This window comes from Cutaneotrichosporon oleaginosum (assembly GCF_008065305.1).
Source record: "Cutaneotrichosporon oleaginosum strain ATCC 20508 chromosome Unknown ATCC20508_contig02, whole genome shotgun sequence".
Taxonomy (NCBI): Eukaryota; Fungi; Basidiomycota; class Tremellomycetes; order Trichosporonales; family Trichosporonaceae; genus Cutaneotrichosporon; species Cutaneotrichosporon oleaginosum.
Genome location: NW_027072171.1, coordinates 1,577,463 through 1,596,014, shown reverse-complemented (window position 1 = coordinate 1,596,014; position 18,552 = coordinate 1,577,463). Strand labels below are relative to the sequence as shown.

The 18,552-nt window shown below is 60.9% G+C and overlaps 4 protein-coding genes across 4 annotated transcripts; 2 read left to right on the top strand and 2 right to left on the bottom strand.

Annotated features, from left to right (window-relative positions):
- Nucleotides 1-234: 234 nt before the first annotated feature.
- Nucleotides 235-11,536, top strand: COLE_02328 (uncharacterized protein; the record flags this gene model as incomplete). The annotated part of the gene is made up of 4 exons (XM_018421610.1): nucleotides 235-918; nucleotides 953-1,885; nucleotides 1,976-11,051; nucleotides 11,094-11,536. The coding sequence occupies 4 exons, from the start codon at nucleotides 235-237 to the stop codon at nucleotides 11,534-11,536; spliced, it is 11,136 nt and encodes a 3,711-aa protein (XP_018274944.1).
- Nucleotides 11,537-11,684: 148 nt separating this feature from the next.
- COLE_02327 (uncharacterized protein) lies at nucleotides 11,685-14,845 on the bottom strand (the record flags this gene model as incomplete). The annotated part of the gene is made up of 4 exons (XM_018424665.2): nucleotides 11,685-13,054; nucleotides 13,090-13,173; nucleotides 13,208-14,375; nucleotides 14,408-14,845. 4 exons carry the CDS (start codon nucleotides 14,843-14,845, stop codon nucleotides 11,685-11,687), a joined length of 3,060 nt encoding a protein of 1,019 aa, XP_018274943.1.
- Nucleotides 14,846-15,170: 325 nt separating this feature from the next.
- On the bottom strand, nucleotides 15,171-16,740 carry COLE_02326 (uncharacterized protein; the record flags this gene model as incomplete). Its single annotated transcript, XM_018421609.2, has 3 exons — nucleotides 15,171-15,921; nucleotides 15,960-16,161; nucleotides 16,197-16,740. 3 exons carry the CDS (start codon nucleotides 16,738-16,740, stop codon nucleotides 15,171-15,173), a joined length of 1,497 nt encoding a protein of 498 aa, XP_018274942.1.
- A 275-nt stretch (nucleotides 16,741-17,015) lies between these two features.
- On the top strand, nucleotides 17,016-18,497 carry COLE_02325 (uncharacterized protein; the record flags this gene model as incomplete). The annotated part of the gene is made up of 4 exons (XM_018421050.2): nucleotides 17,016-17,046; nucleotides 17,081-17,472; nucleotides 17,513-17,713; nucleotides 17,748-18,497. The coding sequence occupies 4 exons, from the start codon at nucleotides 17,016-17,018 to the stop codon at nucleotides 18,495-18,497; spliced, it is 1,374 nt and encodes a 457-aa protein (XP_018274941.2).
- Nucleotides 18,498-18,552: the final 55 nt, after the last annotated feature.

Sequence of the window (18,552 nt, the reverse complement as noted above, 5' to 3'; positions counted from 1 at the left end):
CTCGCGAATTCCTACATCAACATCTCCACATCCTCCATCCATCTTACATCCCGCCCGTCTTCTTTCCGCCAACTCGCTCGCACACGCTCCCCACTGCATAAATTCCCCTCCGACATATCGCTCAGCCTCACGCCACCTCCGACGAGCTCGACGCCCGAATCCAACTCTTGTATGGGCCGCTCGGGTGGTCAGTCACGCGCCTGACCACCTCCACCTCCCCTTTCACCCTCAACCATGGCCGCGCCTCCGCAGAAGAGGCCCCGCAAGGCATCCACAGCCGGTGCCGGCGGCCCTCCCTCCGTCGAGCAGTCGGCGTCTTCAACGCCAGTGTCGGGCGGCGCGGGGACTTCGACGCACGCCGGACCGCCGCCAAGCGGCATCGCGCCAACAAATGCGACGCAGACACCAACGACGGGGCCCATGACGGTGCCCGAGTGCGAGTCGCTTGCCGCACAGCTCGTCGACACAAATACGCCCATGCGCCGCCGCATGGAGATTGCTAGCGAGCTTCGCGACTCGGCTGAGAGCAACCGTGATTTCGCGTTCTACGACAAGTACCTCGGCGTCTTCATTCCGGCGCTCGTTCAGATTCTCGGCGAAGAGAAGAATATCGTCTTCACCAAGGACAACTCGGAGCAGCGCTTCCGGCACACACTTCTCGCCTATCTCCAGCGCTTGCCGCACTCGGAGCCCTTCCGCCAGTATGAAGCCAAGGTGCTCGATCTCATGGTCAAGTTGCTCAAGGTTGAGAACGAGGACAATGCCTTGCTCTGCATCAAGATAATGATTGACGGGTTCAGGAGTCACAAGGACCAGGCGGAGCCGTTCGTTGAGCCATTCTTGGATCTCGTCAAGCAGATGTACGCCAACCTCAAGGGTGTAGTCGAGAAGGAGTGGGGAACGCCAGGAGGCAAACAGGTGTGTCGTTCGCTCTCTACTTGCTGACATCAAGGGCTCGGCCAACCCCGGCACACCAGCGAGCGACGGTACTAACGCCCCCGCACCCCATCACCCTCCTACCTCTCATTCCCACCTCGCACACGCGCTGCACTCGCCCAAGGTGCTCACCGAGTGCCCAATCGCCGTTGTCCTCATATTCCAGACCTACAAGTCGGTCATGGGCCCAGCAATGCTCGATCTCTCCCCTCTCGTCATGGAGAGCATCAAGATCCAGCCCGAGCCACAACGTCTAGCTCACATCGAGGCTAAAGAGCGCGGCGAGATATTCGTCGGCGTGGCGCCGAGCATCACCAACCGCGAAATGTACGCCGAGCTCATCAAGACAGAGGTCAAGACCATGGCGTTCCTCGCCTACGTTTTGCGCGGCAGTTCGCAGGCCAACGTCAAGGACTGCCTGGAAGTGTTCCCCGAGGCGTGCATTCGCCTGTTGCGCGACTGCCCACCCGAAGATGTCAGCACCCGAAAGGAGTTGCTCGTCGCCACCCGTCACATCCTGACTGCCGACTCGCGTGCCTCCTTCATCCCCTACATCGACACCCTGCTGGAGGAACGAGTGTTGGTCGGCACAGGTGTGTCCAGTCGGGAAGCTCTGAGGCCTCTGGCATCGTCTGTCGTGGCCGACCTTATTCACCACGTCCGCCAAGATCTTCCCATCGCCCAGCTCAAGCGTGTCGTTTATGTTTTCTCGTTGAATCTGAACGACTCTACGTTCTCCAGCTCCATTCAGACCATGTGCGCCAAGCTTCTTAACACCATCGTCGACTCCATATCGCAGAAGGGCAGCCCGGAGGAGCGCGAGGCGCTCATGAAGTCGATGTTCATCGCTTCGCTCGAGAAGCTGCAGGCGATGACCGAGGCGTACGACAAGCTCAAGGCGTTGGCCGACCGCGACAAGGCCCAGGGGAAGGACAAGGGCAAGGATGAGGTCAAGGACGAGAGGCGTGACGACAAGGAGGACGGGGATAAGGATGCGAAGGACGGCGAGAAGGACAAGGACGACGACGACGATGCGAAGGGCTCTCCTGAAGACATCGTCATGGCAGACCTTGCAGAAGACGCCGAGGCTGAGCGCCTGCAGTTCGGCTGGCGCGAGATTGAGAGGGCGATGCCGGTCAACCAGGTCGCATACGCCGACGACTCATTGGAAACCTTCTGTCGCGAAGCACGATACCTGTTCAAGACGTTGCTCCACACCTTCCGCACGCTCATGTCGTACACGCGTACGAGCGAGAACCCAGTGCCTCCGCCCGACGGAGAACTCCTCTCGCGGTTCTTCCAGTATGCTCTCCGTTGCATCGCGATCTTTGACAGCACGCGCGACCCACGCGAGCCCAAGGAAGCGATAGAGCTGCTCTCGCAGATTCTGCTGCTCTTCGACCCCCACTCGTTCCGCGAGGTCTGGGCCACGCACATGGAGTTCTTCGTGGACCAGGCGCTGAAGAATTCTCACGTCTTCTCGGTGCTGCAAATCTTGATCACGCACGAGTCGGTCTCGCACCAGCTGGTCGCTATCACGCTCAAGCACCTCATGACACACCTCGACGAGGTCGGCAGCTACTCGTTGAAGAAGGCTAGCCTCTGCCTCAGATTGTTCAAGATCTCCTTCCTCGCCATCAACACGTACATCAACACCAACGAGGTCGTGCTGGTGCCGCATCTGCAGAAGCTCATCATGCGCTCCTTTGCCCTTGCCCCCAAGGCCGAGGACCCAACTGTGTACTACCAGATCCTGCGGGCTCTGTTCCGCTCTATCGGCGGTGGCCGCTTCGACCAGCTGTACAAAGAAGTCCTCCCCATCTTGCAGGAGATGCTCGACAACCTCTCATACTTGTTGCACCACGCCAAGGATCCAGTACAGCGCGACCTCTTTGTCGAGTTGACCCTCACTGTTCCTGTGCGCCTCACCAACCTTCTACCCCACCTATCTTATCTCATGAAGCCGCTGGTGCACGCTCTACAGGCCGGTCCGGAGTTGATCAGCCAGGGCCTTCGCACCTTGGAGCTCTGTATCGACAATCTGACTGCCGACTTCCTCGACCCAACCATGAACCCCGTGTTCCGCGAGCTTATGGGCGCGCTGCACAAGCTTCTCAAGCCGATACCTGCCAATCGCCAACACTCCCACGCCGCGGTCAAGATCCTCGGCAAGCTCGGTGGGCGCAACCGCCGCTTCTCGGATGTTGAGAATCTCCTGGAATATCGTGAAGATGCGAACGATCTGACCGCGCCAATCTCGTTCGAGGGCAAACGTTCCAAGTTCTATTTGGCACCTCTGATCGACGCCGCTGGTCAAGCCATGTCGGAGAAGCTCGCCGTGTGCGAGGTGGACGGCTTGGATGCCCTCATGCTGGCGGCAACGACTCGTTTAAACCAGGAGAAGCAGGACCCCGATGCGTCACCGGTGTTCGCCAAGACGGTCAGCTCGCTCTTTGTCGCCTGCCATCATCCGGCTCTCGGGCCAAAGGCGACTGAGTTCGTCCGCGACCTCTGCAAGCGAGTTTTCCTCGCCGAACTCAACCGCGTTGACGAGGTCCCACCAGGCCCCAAGCTGCCGGAACTATCCCCGAAGAGCCGACCGCTGCCGCTCACCATGGCGCTTACGGACGCCATCGCCACCACCATGGCCAATTCGATCGGCAAGGCGGTTGAGGACGTCGCCGAAATTCTCGCCCTTATCATCAGCGACTTCAAAGAGCTTGTGCTGACGCCTGAAGTTACTCAGAGGCCAGAGAAGAGCAAAATCATTGACCGCTTCGTCGGCACTTTTGTGCGCCGCTTCACAAGTCTCTGCCAGGACGAGGACTGGGACCGCAAGATGGCGGGTGTGACCGCCATGGACGTCTTTGTGCGTCGGGCCGAGCTCAACCGGCGCTACATCCTCGAGATGCAGTTTGAGTTCGTGCGCGTGCTCATGTTCGCGCTGCGCGACGCCCCTCGCGACCCGCCTACTTCCGTCCAGAAGATAATCGACTTGATCAAGTTCCTCATCCGCTCATGCCAGTCGCAGGAGGACGGGCAGGTCAAGCAGAAGCGGGACCGCCTGACGGAGATCCTTGTCCGCGAGCTCAACAGCCAGAGCAAGCTTGCTCGTGAGGCGGCGCAGTCATGCATCGCGCTCCTGGCTGAGGTTGTCGATCAGCCCGTCTCGATCGTTATTGGCGACTTCACGCGCTCGGTATTGCTGGACGCCAACACAGGTCCCATCTTTTCCAAGCCGCTGCGAGCGCTTTCTTCCTTTGCGATGCAGGTCGGCAACATTGATTGTGTCACCTACCTCCTTGACCTGCGCCCTTCTGTGCCCAAAATCAACGACGAGTTTATACGTCTCGTACAGGAGGTGCTTGCGTTGGCCGACGTCGACGATGCCAACCTGATCCCAAACAAGCGTGGCGAGACCCCGAGTCACAAGCAAAGCTTCTGGCTGAAGGAGCTGCGCATCGCTTGCCTCCGCATGCTCCGCTCGACGATGAACTGCCAAGAGTTCCTCGAGAAGCAGAACCTCCAGCCCATCCGCCAGCGTATAATCTCTGTGTACTTCAAGCACGTGTACTCGCCGCAGCCCGAGATCGTCGATGTCGCGCATGAGGGCCTGCGCGACGTGATTCACCAGCAGAACAAGCTGCCGAAGGAAGTGCTGCAGTCCGGCCTGCGTCCGATCTTGGTCAACTTGGCGGACGCTAAGCGCCTCAGCGTATCCGGCCTTGAGGGCTTGGCGCGATTCCTGGAGCTGCTTACCAACTACTTCAAGGTCGAGATCGGTGTCAAGCTATTGGATCACTTCACAACGCTTGCCGACCAGCAGATGCTGCTCAAGGCTGCGGCCGGGCCGCTCGACGACAACCCGGACATCTCTCGCATGACACGTCTTGTTAACATCTTCCGCCTTCTCCCCGCGACCGCCGTCCAGTACCTCAAGCAGCTTACAACACAGGTTGTTGAGGTTGAGGCCCAGCTGCATCAGTCAGCCCCTGGTCCGTTCACGGAGAACATTGCGCGCTACCTCGACCGTTACCATGCTGAGGGCGCTGCCAACCTCTTCGAGAACATCCGGAACCCGCGCATGGTGTGGACGTACCGCAACGTCATCCAGTCCGGGTTCGCTCCGCAGCTCGTTACCGAGCTCTCTGACCGCGCCGAGGCCATCTGCCACCTCACGTTCGCCAACCCTGAGCAGTTTGACCTCGTGCTTCCAGGCTTGTACATCATCCGTGAGCTGTCCAAGACATCGCCGTCGTGGCTCTCAGACCACGAGTCAGTTATGGAGGCGATCGTGGGCGTGTGGCGCTCGATCGTTCTGCGATCAAGAGATCCAAGGAATGACATGTCGAATGTCCACTACCAGACGATCCCGCCGCTCATCCTCGACATGTTCATGACCCGCTTGGAACACCGCAACCACATTCCACTGTTGTTCCACGTCGTTGAGGCGTACGAGATCCGCTCCTCGTTCGATCGCTCCCACGTCGCCTTCTTCCTCTACCAGCGCGTCGCGCTGCAGCAGTCGCTCGAGTACCGTCGAGAGGTTATTGAGTACTTCATGACGTTGTATCCCGACGAGTCGGTTGTGACATGGGCCTTCAAGACAAACGCACTGCGCCTTGTTGTGAACCCAACTCTTCGCGTGTACTTCGATGACAAGGAGAACGACGGGTCGCTCATCACGACCAGCTTGGTGCAGAAGATCGCCGACAGCATGTGGCGTCCACTCTCTGCTACGCCCACTGCTAAGCAGCGCGAGGACACGCTCCTCATCGAGATTTTCGCGCTTACGACGCTGCTTGTGAAGCACGCTGGCTCCAAGGTCGTCGAGACGCGGAAGGAGGTCTTCAAGCTCGCGTGGATGGGCATCAACCTCCTCGAGCCCACGGTCAAGCTCATGGCTTACGTCCTCACGGCGTCGTTTATGGCTACGTACGAGACTCCCGTCAAGTTCGTACGCCTCACATGGACTGGTCTGCTTCGTCTCAAGGACAACGAGAGCAAGGCGCTCTTCCGCCAGGCAATCGATACTCTCGCCGGCTGCCTTCCCATCCGCGACCCCCCTCAGCCCGGAACGATCCCTGACTGGGCGCAGAAGGTCAAGACGGTCCTGGTTGAGGAGGGCCATGCTACTGGCACTCTTGTTGTTGTCTGCGAGTTGCTCGTGAACCACCCCGATCTCTTCTACGACTATCGCGACCTCTATGTTCCGCACATCGCGATGTCGCTGCAAAAGCTTGGCTTCGTGCAGGCCGCCACCGCTGAAATGAAGAAGCTCACGGTCGACGTCATTGAGCTCATTTTCCGCTGGGAGCGCAAGCGCATGCAGCTCAAGGAGGAGTCGAGCCGCGAGGAGTCGGCTGACGCGATGGATGTGGACAAGGATGCCCCTTCGCCCGCCAAGCGCCAGCGTCTCGACAGGGCTGGCACGGCCGGGTCAACCGCCAGCGGCGGCGGCTGGGTAACCCCCGCGCCGACGCGCGAGTTGATCACTGCCCACCTCCTGCGAATCGTGGCTTCGTCGACGGAGCCTGTTGCCCGCAGTGGACTGAGCAAGCGCGCGCTGGACCTCTTCAAGGAGATTCTCAGCCCCAAGGGTCTCCCAAATGTGTCGGTCAAGCTTGGCTTCTTCAACCGCACCATGTCGCAGGACATCACCGAGGCTACGATCGCGACCGTTTCCAATTCGACGGAGGTGATTGCGGCCGTCGCCGAGGTCCGTGACCAGTCCTGGATACGCGGCAAGCTCGACATCTTCCGGAAGCTGCTTGAGAAGGTGTGGGTGTACGACGACCCGACTCTTCACGAGGTTGTGCGCCCCCTCACAGAGCGTATGTTCCTGGAGCTTCCCGAGGAAGAGGTGGCGGACAGCGACGAGGAAGGCCAGAAGCTGCTCAAGTTCGTGTCGACTACCGTCAGCAACGGCCTGCAGGCCAGTCTGCGCTCCACGACTGAGCTGCCCGGCACCATCTTCCTGCTCAAGTGCTGGCTCAAGGTGCAGCCGAAACAGCTGCACAACGAGAATATCGCGTCCAGCCTGCTTCGCGTCCTGAGCAACCTTGTCAAGGTGCACACGAGCACAAACGGCCCAGACCCGAGCTACCGTCTCATCATTTCCATCCTTGACATGCTGCGTGACCGCATCGCCGACCTCAAGGAGCACCGGCGGTACCTCGTCAACATCCTCGGCGCTCTCATTGACAAGAGCACCAACCTTACGCTGTGCCGATACTTGCTCGACCTCGTGCGCCAGTGGGTCATCAAGGACATCGATGGACCGATCATCGTCAAGGACAAGTCGTTGCTGCTCCTGCGCATGGCATCGTTCGAGCACCGCGATGATGCGCTGTTCAAGCAGTACCTGGACCTCATATTTGAGGTATACGAGCTGCCCGAGCTCATGGGAACGGACATAACGCACCGCCTTGAGCCGGCCTTCCTCCTCGGTACGCGTTCCAAGGACCCCGCGCAGCGGGCCAACTTCCTTGACAAGCTTGAGCAGACGTTGCCTCCGCGACTCGAGGCCCGCCTGGAGTATCTGTACTCGCTACAGAGTTGGGAAACGCTCGCCGACAGCTACTGGATGCCCCAGATGCTTAGCCTTCTGCTTGGGGCCGCCGACTTCGCGAACGACATTTTCCCCGCTTCGCTGACGATGGTCGGCGAGAACAACGCGCTAGCAAGCAGGACCTGGCGCTACGGCGACGTGGTCCGGCAATTGCGCAGTCTCGTTCATGTCGATCCGATGGTGTGCCACCGCCTTTTCGTGGCCATCTTCCCCCGAGTGTGGAGCGCGTTATCGCGCTCTCAGCAGACAGCGTTTACGCCATACATCTCCAAGCTGCTGTGCAAGGAGTACCATCACAAGCAGGCTGATCTCAAGCCAAATGTGATACAGACTCACCTCGAGGCGTTCGTCTACTGCAAGCCGCCCATCACCATGCCACCGCTCCTCGTCAAGTACCTTTCCAAGACTTTCAACGCGTGGTACGCTGGCTTCGAGATCCTTAACAACTTGGCCGACACGTATAAGGGTACAGACAACCTGCGCGAGAGCTGCGCGGCGGCTCTTGGCGAGCTGTATGCTGAGCTGCACGAGGACGACATGTTCTACGGCAACGCCCGCTGCCGATACATCTACCCCGAGACGTCGGCTGCCCTGATCCTGGAGCAGAACGGACGCTGGCCGCAGGCCATGGAGATGTACGAGCAGACGATGACCAAAGCACGACACGCCGCGCTGCCGTTCACCGAGGACGAGTTCTGCCTGTGGGAAGACCACTGGATCCTGGCTGCGCAGAAGTTGCAGCATTGGGAAGCGCTCACTGAGCTTGCTCGTTCGGACCAGAACCCCGACCTCTTGCTTGAGTGCGCGTGGCGACTGTCCGACTGGGGCTCGACCGACCGCGAAATGATCGAGAGCAACTTGAAGGTGGTCGCGGGGGTACCGACCCCGCGCCGCAAGATATTCGAGGCGTTCACTGCGCTCATTAAGGCACACGGCTCGCGCGAGCCGCCCAACGATTTCGTGCGCATCTTGGACGAGGCGCAGCAGGTCGCCATACGCAAGTGGACCACGCTGCCCAGTGCCATCACTGGAGCGCACCTGCCTCTCCTACAGCTGTTCCAGCAGGTGGTGGAGCTCGGCGAGGCAGCCCAGGTATTCGACTCGCTTCAGCAGACGACGGCCCAGACACTCGAGACCCGCGTTAACACCGAGCTCAAGAGCATCTTCCAGACGTGGCGCGACCGCCTGCCGAACTTCTGGGACGACATCAGCGTGTGGTCCGACCTCCTCGCATGGCGCCAGCACGTCTTCCAGGCCGTCACGCGTGTGTACATGCCTATGATAACACCCACCGAGGGTGTGACGCACGGATACCGTGGATACCACGAGACGGCGTGGATGATCAATCGCTTCGGCGAGGTCGCGCGCCGCCACGGGTTGCTTGATGTGTGCAGCACGGCGCTCAACAAGATCTATATGCTCCCTAACATCGAGATCTCGGAGGCGTTCCTCAAGCTGCGCGAGCAGGCGCTCTGCTACTTCCAGAAGCCGGAGAAGTTCAACGAGGGTCTCGACAACATCAGCACGACCAATCTCATGTACTTTGCCCAGCCGCAGAAGGCCGAGTTCCTCACGCTCAAGGGCATGTTCATCTCGCGCCTTGGCCAAGACTCGGACGCCAACGACGAGTTCGCGCATGCCGTCCAGATGGACTACAACCTCCCGAAGGCGTGGGCCGAGTGGGGCAAGTTCAACGAGAAGATGTATCGCCAGCAGTCCGAGCTGCCGCCAGCGAGCAACAAGCCGGCTCCCGGGCCGGGCGAGAAGCCCATGACGGACCAAGAGTGGGCCGAGTCGTGGGCGACGGACCGCGCATTGCGCGCCTCGTCGGCTGTCTCTTGCTACTTGCAGGCGGCTGGCCTGTACAACTCGCACAAGTCGCGGGCACTCCTCCTTCGGGTGCTGTGGCTCTTGGGCTTGGACGATAGCAAGAACACGATAGCCAAGGCGTTTGAGGCTTACAAGGGCGACCTCGTCATCTGGTACTGGATCACTCTCATCCCGCAGCTTTTGCTGTCGCTGTCGCACCGCGAAGGCCAGATCGCGCGGCTTCTCCTCATGCACATCGCCAAGAACTTCCCGCAAGCGCTGTTCTACAATCTTCGCGTCACGCGGGATGACTTCTCGAGCGTCAAGAAAAGCCAGGCGCTCCAGCAGCACCGTGCCAATCTCGCCAAGCGGGAGGCTGCCGCCAAGGCTGCTGCTGCCGCCGCGGCAGTTGTTGCGGCTGAGGTCAAGAAGGAGGACGGCGGCGAAGTCAAGGCCGACGCCAAGGAAGAGAAGAAGGACGAGGATGTCTCCACGCCCGCGTCCAACGGCACACCCAATCCCAACGGCGCTATGGCACCGCCCGCTGCACCTGGTCCTCGCCAGCCCCGCCAGCCGTGGGAGATGGTCGATGATATCATCAACCACCTCAAGACGGGTGTACCTTTGCTTGCTTTGTCGATGGAAAAGATGGTCGATCAGATTGGCTACCGCGCCAAGCCGTCGTCTGAAGAGGACATCTACCGCTTCTTCTCGGCTCTGCTCAACGACGCTATGGCGCAGTGGAGCAGCCGCGGCGCGTTCCTCAGCGAGGACGCCGAGCTGCCGCAGAACACGCGCGAGAACTTGAAAAGGTTCGCTAACAACCTCTCCCCCGAGCTCCGCGGATGTGTCGAGCGCGACTTCATCACCAACCAGCCCAACATGCGCGAGTACATCACACGGTTGCAGTTCTGGCGCGACTACTATGAGAAGGCGATCGACTCGCGTCCGCGCTTCAGCCCTCTCGACTCGTCCGGCATCAACCTCACTGACTTCCACTACACCAAGTTCGAGGACGTGGAGGTGCCGGGCCAATACGTGCAGCACATCGATCAGACGGACGAGCTCATTCGCATCGCACGCTTCCACCCGCAGGCCGCGATGTGCCGTGGCTTTGGCTTCTGCTTCCGTCGCATCGCGATGATCGGGCACAACGGCACACCGTACACGTTCAACGTGCAGATGCCGGCGGCGCGTCACTGTCGCCGCGAGGAGAGGCTTGTTCAGCTGTTCCGGATCATGAACTGCGTCCTGCGCAAGCGCAAGGAAAGTCGCCGCCGCAACCTCCAGTTCCACCTTCCCACAGCCATTGCGCTCGGCACACAGCTCCGCCTCGTCCAGAACGACGCATCGTACGTCTCCATGCAGGAGATCTACGACGACTACGCGGCCAAGCACGGTATGAGACACGAGGATACGATCTTGCATTTCTGCGACCGCCAGAGACAGCTTCACGACCCTGCTGTGCCCCGCACCGACCACCGCTTCGTTGTGCTCAAGATGGAGATCATCGAGGAGATCCAGTCCAAGATGTTGCCCGAGACGGTCTTGACCAACTACATGATCCGCAACATGGCCGACTCGGAAAGCCTGTGGCTCATGCGCAAGCAATTCGCCATGCAGACTGCAGCTACCGCCTTCCTCACCTACGTGTGCTGCCTCAACAACCGCGCACCGAGCCGCTTCCACATCTCGCGCAAGACAGGCCAGATGTTCATGACGGAGATGCTGCCATGTAAGTCCCGCGCGACGCATCTAGTCCGAGCGTTAACCCCAGCCTTTGTCAACGGCCAGCCCGTCTTCCACTCGGCCGAGGCCGTGCCCTTCCGCCTCACGCCCAACATGCAGCACTTCATTACCCGCGTCGGCATCGAGGGCGTCGTGTCCTCGACCGCGACTGCCATCGCCCACTCCCTCACGCTCCCCGAGTTCGACTTGGCGAGCACGCTGCACCTGTTCATACGCGACGAGATTCTCACGTGGCAGAACACGTTTAACAAGGACAAGCATAGCGATGTGCCTCTCACTGCGCATGTGTACAAGAATGTCGACCAATTTATCAAGCGCGCCGAGCTCATGGGCCACATCGGCGACGTGCCAAAGGACTCGAAGGCCGTTGGCGGGCCGGCCATCAACCACGCGATGGTCACGCTCATCAACCAGGCCACGGCGCCGACCCTGCTCGCCAGCATGAGCGAGCAATTCCAGTGCTGGTTCTAAGCGGGAAAGATGGGGCGAGGGAGAGTTGAGGCGAGCGTCTCCGCAACAACACAAATCCAGTTTCGTATGATCTCCTTCAGGTTAATTGTAGTCTTTACTCTGTAGTTGTAGTGTTAGAATGCATCCTCTATGGATACGGTACATTCCGTTACTGTCCCTGTAACCGCGTCACAACCGCTGCGAGGCGGCGATAGTCGCGCAGCAGCGTGCCCACCTCGCTGAGCCGGATATCCCCCACTTCGCAAGTCATGAAGCGCTCAATCGGCCCATCGTCGGGCGCGAGCAGCGTCCCACTCGGACTCCTCGGCAAGCGGCGCTTGGACAGCGTCGCGAAGAAGCCGTCCTTCCCAGCTCCAGGAGGCGCCGTCACAACAGGTGTAGAGGGCTTCTCAGGCAAGGCCGCGGGGCCGCCCTCAGCCAAGCGGGCGCCGAGCGAGGAGAGGCGCGCGTTCACACCCTCGCGCTCGCGCTCGCGCGAGCCATCGCGCATCATAGAGCTGACGCTGACGATTGAGCGGGCGCGCGAGGGGCGCTCATCGAGCTCCTCCTCCTCCTCGATTGGAGACGTCACGCGCCCGCCCTCGTGCCCCTCCTCGTCGCTATGCGCGCCGGGAGGCACCTCGACGAGCTCGCGCCCTTGCTGCGCTGCTTCGCTCGACGCGCGTGAGCGCGTACGCGCCGCAGCCGTGCTCGCCGCCGCAGCGATATTCGCGACGCTCGCAGTGACGGAAGCAAGCGAGAAGGTCGAGCTCTGCCGTGGCCGACCCGTGGGCCTCTCCTCTTCCGCGGACGACATGAAGCCGCGCAGGACGGAGATGCCGCCCTCCACGGCGCCGAGCACTCGTGTGGCGCCGTCCGCTGCGCTGCCGGCCAGATCAGGCAGGAGGCGGCCCTTGATCCGGCTGCTGGCTGAGGCGATGGCGGCGTCGTCCATGTCCCCCAGCGAGATGGGCGCGAGATCCGCCACACTCATTACGCGCTCGCTCGAGTCCAGGCCCAACTCGGAGAGCTGGACGTGTTCGAGGAACTCGACGACAGCGGTGAGATTCACGATGGCGTACGACGCCTCGCCGGCCAGGCAGATGGCAGAGCGGTAGCGGCGGAGATACATGAGTTGGGAGGCGAGCTGCAGGGGATTGGCCTTAACGACCGCAAAGATTATGAGGGGTAGAATGAGGTCTGCGCCAGATGTGGAAGGCTTGGGCTTCTCAGGAACCTCGGTGGCCGGTTGTAATGATGCCGCAGCCTTCTTCTCCTGCTCGGTCGCTTCACGTGGCTCATCTGTCTTCGCAAACGTCTTCGCTCCCTCTTCCCCTGCTGAGGTCTCGGCGCTGTCATCGGCGGGCTCAGGCGTCGGGGCACCCGGTGTCCCCGCCTCTACGAGCTCCGTCCCCTCGCCGTTGGGATCTGAGACGCGCAGCTCGGGTGTGTCGCTCTCGGGGACGGTCTCCGGCTCCTCCGGGATATACGGTTCACCTTCAGGTCTAAGATCTATGCGTGGCAACCGTGCCAGCCCGTCTAGAGTTAGTACCTTCTGTGGCTGTTGAACTCACCAACAGCAATCGTATGGGCATGGACGAGCACGTCTGCCTTGTCCTTGGGCGTAAGGCAGTTGGCCCTTGAGAGCTTCTGCAGTTCTGTCATCAGTTCCTGTTCAACGTCTATCCTCACCTCGACCAATGTCGTCCACGAGCTCGGCGAGACCGCGCGCAACGGCACCCTTATCCGCCTCGCCTGAAGGCCGTGTAATGAGCCCGAGATGGTCGAGACTTAGGTCGAGCATGTTGAGCGCGGCGATGCGGCTGGCAAGAGCCTCATCGTGTCTCGAGTCGTCAGAGTTGAGCGGCGAAAAGATGCGGTTGTGCAGCAGCCGGCACACGAGGGCCTCAACGCGCTCTGTTCCATCGCCCGCCTCGTCCTCGATATATCCTTCGTGTGCCTCCTCATCGTGCTCCCACTTCTTGGGTCCCTCGGCGCGGAAGTGCCTCACGAGGTCATCATACACGCCCTCCATGAAGTCTTGAGACCTCTCGCCCGCAAGTGTCGGATTTGAAAAATCAAGGGGTACGTCGCTATCACCGCCGAGGGCGTGGTGATGTGCCTTGAGGAGGGCTGAGTCGCCTGAGGCGGGGCACACGGAGCCAGTGACGAAGCGGAGCACTTTGTCGATCACGCGATCTGGCAAACCCTCGAGCTCTGTGCGAACGGCGCCACGGACAGCCGTGATGAGTGCCTTGTGCACCTCGGCGTACCGAATCCCGCGGTCGATCACGTATGCGATGACAGAATAGCCATCGCCATGGTCGTCCTCCAGGCTGAGCACGCTTGGTTTCGGCGAGCTGCGTCCGCTGGCGTTGGGACTCGCGGGCCGGTCCGGGCTCAGTGCGCCGGCAGTCCGTGGTGTGCTGGAGCTGCTCCCAAACAAAGACATGAAGGGGTATCGGCGGGGATCGGGGCGCTTCTCGGGTGCACCTCGCCCGAGCGGCGGGAACGCAAGGGGCGTGCTTTCCGACGCGAGGCTGAAGGCTGGATAGGGTGAGGGGAGGGGGGAGGAAAGCGTGGGCGCGGCGAGGTGGGTCGGGCGCAGGCGACTGAGGACGTCTGCGCGATATTCCTCTTGCCGGAGGGCATGGAGGAGCTGAGAGTCGGCGGGAACGCATGACTCGAAGGTCACAGTGCCACTTTGCAGCGATCCCACTAGGCCGGAGAGGGTGACCAGTACGCTTGCTGGCCCGGAGGGAGTGGAAAGCGCGGGCGATAGGAAAGCAATGTGGTCACGTAGCGTCTGTGGTGTCATGGGCAAGCTCGACGCGGGCGAGGAGGGGAGGAGGATGATCGCCTGTCGTTAGCCCTGTCCGCTCAAGTACTCACCTTGCCAGTGGTAAGAGCTTTGAAGAGGTCAGCCCAGTCGCCATCGGCGCGCACGCGCGCGCCCTTCTCGAATAGGGAGTCGACCATGCCCATTCCCATGCTCCCATTGTTGAGCCCGATACGCTGTGCGGCCGCTTTGAGGCTCTGCAGCTGCAGCCGCCCAGCGGCACCAGCTTCTTCGGGCGCAAACGCAGCGACTGTGCTTGTAGTTATCGCTGGGGGGGCCGGCTGTGGCTGCGTGCTCGGCGGGTCGGCGGCGCTTCGTGCTGGGCTCGCTGGTGAGGGCGCGCGCTGTCGGGGCTTATAGGGCAGCTCCTTGAGCTCACGGTCGCCGTCCGACTCGGGCGACCCAGCGCCGAGAAGGGGATGCGCAATCGTCCCGGTCTGTGGAGGGCGGCGCAAGCTAAGGCCCGAGAAGAGGCCTGGCTTGGCGTCCATAGTGCAGTGTGTGATGTGATCGATGCTTCAAGTCAAGCGATCGTCGATTGTGGACATGAACTTGACCTTGGCCACCCACCACGTGGTCATCGCGTCATCCTCCGCACCTCGCACCAAGGCGCTCAGCCACCTGATAACAGGCAAACAACCCATGAACCCATATGCAAAGCATGATCAACTACTGCTACTCCTCCTTGGCCTCGCCTGCTCCCTCTGCAGCGCCATTGGCCTTCTTCCGCCGCTTGATATGCCGCTGGTGGCTCTCCTGCACGAAAGAAGATGGAATTCTGCTGTCAGCTTCATCGAGGCTAACAGCCCTTCAGACTCACACGCTAGTTGCGTGAAGAAGATACCCTCCCATTGCGCTCGTCGTCATAAGTGGGTGGGTGCGTCCCGGAAGCACCTGATATGTACGGGACCATGACTCGGTGAGCTGCGTGGCGAGGTAATGAGGGTTCTTGCGAAGGTACTGGAGCGTCTCGGCAAGCACCTGTTGGAACGGCGAGTACACAGTGAGTGTCCCCGAGCCAACAAGATAACGCGTGAGGCGGTTAATAACGGAGATGGGTGACATCTCGGTGGCGAGGACAATTCCGTCCCATCCGCCAGCGTGCAGTTCGGCGCGCGTCGCGTTCAACTCGGCCACCTGAGCTCGATGGCGTCTCAACCTGGCCGCCGTCTTCGCCTCGGCGATAGCCGGCATGCCGTCCTCTCCTGGTGGCGCTGGGCGCTCATACTCCTCATCGGCTTCCATCCAGTTCAGCCATTTGATGCACGCAAGCTCGCGCTCGCTGAAGTTCATGACATTGAGCACGCCCCACGCGGGCGGCGAGTCTGCGTCCGTGAAGAGTAGGATGCGGCCCTCGCAGCCCATGCGGTCGGCGAGAGCTGCCGTCACCAGGCCACCGGTGTCGTCCACCACGAGGTAGCGGCCGCCGGGGCGGACATTGCTCAGGTTAAGGAGCTGCGAGAGGGTGTCCTCGCGCAGGAAGAGAATGCTCTGCGCTGACCGCTGCGCGTAGTGGTTCACGACGTTGATGCTTGATGGCGCAAGAGGGTGAATAGTCTGCAGATACCTGCTGTCAGCTTATGCACTGCAAAGAGGCGAGCTCACTTCTTCTCTTTCCGCTTGCGCCACTTCTCCTTGCTAAAGTCGGTCTTGAGCTCAAATTGCTCATGCCTCTCCATCTGCCGCCGAATCATCTCCTCCGCGCCAACGCCTTGCGCCTTGAGCTCGTTGATCTCATCCTGCGTCAAGAGGGCGCCTCGGTTCTCCTCGGAGTCGTCGATGAACTCGTTCGTCTCCTTGATGTCGTCTGCATGTCAGCCGTATGACCACCTGCTGACTTACCTATGACAGCATCAACCATGCCGCGCGGCCGCAAGGGCCGCAGCATATTCTTGAATCCAGGTGCGTCACCCTTGCCGCCCTTCTTCGCGCCCTTCTTCTTGTTCTTCTTCCCCTTCGCCTGCCCAAAAACCGCCTCCTCCCCAACCTCGGCCTCATCGGCGTCGGCGGGCGCGTCAGGGTTTGGCACAATCTCGTAGGTGATGTCGTAGTGCAGGCCGACGAGGTACTTGGCGGGAAATGCGCCGAACTTGCCCAGCTGCACGAGACCCTCCTTTGTCGCGACTACCGCCTTGACAGTGTCGCTGGGAAGACGGAGCAGAACGTTATCACCCTCCTTAATGATTGTTGTTCGCCGGCGAAGGAGCTCCTCGAGCGGCTCCTGGGGCTCGTCCTCCTTGCTCTGGCGTGGCGGGCGGGAGCTTGATGCTTCCGGCTGGACAGGCGGGGCGGCCACGGCGGCGGCGTCGCCACTGGCAACAGGTTTCTCAGCCTGCTTAGCCTCGTCTACCAGCAACATCTTCTCGACCATCGGGCTTGACTCCATATTGGTGAGACGGGGATTGTGTAGTGTTGTCGCGGAGTACTGGGTTCGCAGAAATCTCAAGGTGGTGGAGGTCAGTCACGTGTTGTCGCCCACGGAAGCAATTCAGCATGAATGATGTTCAGAGTTCGAGCACAAGCTCGCAGCAACACAGCGGTGACTGACTCCTCACTCCTCCTCGACATCCACAGCCACGACAAAGCTCGTCAAAATGGTGCGCACAGGACTTTGGATTTAGCTGACCTTAGGCTGCCAACATCTCCATTCAGCCAACCTCCATGAAGGACGTGACGAAGATGGAGCGCATTGGTGAGCTCCTCGGCGCTTGGAAGTCTGACAGTAGGCGCGCATTCGCACATCCATGGTCTCGGCCTCGACGCCAACCTCGAGCCACGCGACTCGGCGCAGGGCATGATTGGGCAGGGCAAGGCGCGCAAGGCCGCCGGTGTCATTCTTAAGATGGTGCAGGAGGGCCGCATTGCCGGCCGCGCGATCCTCATCGCGGGCCCGCCGAGCACGGGCAAGACGGCTATCGCGATGGGCATGGCGCAGACGCTTGGCGCCGACGTGCCATTTGTCAACCTCACGGCATCTGAGGTGTTCAGCCTCGAGATGAGCAAGACGGAGGCTCTCACGCAGGCGTTCCGCCGCGCCATCGGTGTGCGCATCAAGGAGGAGACCGAGTTGATCGAGGGCGAGGTTGTCGAGATCCAGGTCGACCGGAGTGTCACTGGCGTGAGTTTGCGAGACGGCATAAGGGTATAGCTGACATCAGGCGACCAAGACAGGCCGCTTGACGCTGAAGACGACAGACATGGAGACGGTGTACGACCTCGGCTCCAAGATGATCGACCAGTTGCAAAAGGAGAAGGTGCTCGCCGGCGACGTTATCAGCATCGACAAGGCTAGCGGGAGGATATCCAAGCTCGGGCGGAGCTTTGGGCGGGCAAAGGACTACGACGCGATGGGCGCAGACGTGAGCCAGTGCGAGTGGAGAGAGCTGACAGCAGACCAAGTTCGTGGCATGCCCCGACGGCGAGTTGCAGACCCGCAAGGAGGTGGTGCACACGGTGTCGCTGCACGAGATTGACGTGATCAACTCGCGGACGCAGGGCTTCCTGGCGCTTTTCGCCGGCGACACAGGCGAGATCAAGCCTGAGCTGCGCGACCAGATCAACGCCAAGGTCGGCGAGTGGCGCGAGGAGGGCAAGGCCGAGATTGTCCCCGGTGTGCTCTTCATTGACGAAGTGCACATGCTGGACATCGAGTGCTTCTCGTTCCTGAACCGCGCGCTCGAAGGCGAGCTGGCCCCGCTCGTCGTCATGGCCAGCAACCGCGGCATCACGCGCATCCGCGGCACCAAGTACAAGAGCCCGCACGGCATCCCCGCCGACCTGCTCGACCGCACGCTGATCATCTCTACGGGCAAGTACGCCGAGGGCGAGATCCGTGAGATTGTGAAAATCCGCGCGGATGAGGAGGACGTGCGGCTGTCGCTCGACGGCCTCGAGCTGCTCGCCAAAATGGGCGGCGACACGTCGCTGCGCTACGCGCTCAACCTCATTGCGCCGAGCCAGCTCGTTGCGCAGCGCCGTAAAAGCGCCCAGGTCGACGTCGACGACATCCGCACCGCCTACCGCTACTTCCTGGATGTGGACCGCAGCGCGGCGTACGCGCGCGAGACGAACGGCATGATGTTCGGCGAGGAGGAGGAGGACGTGGACAAGAAGGACGTCATGTCGATGGACACGAGTGTGTAGAGCGAGATCGTGTCTACGGCACAGATAGATATGTATACGATATTGAGACAGGCTA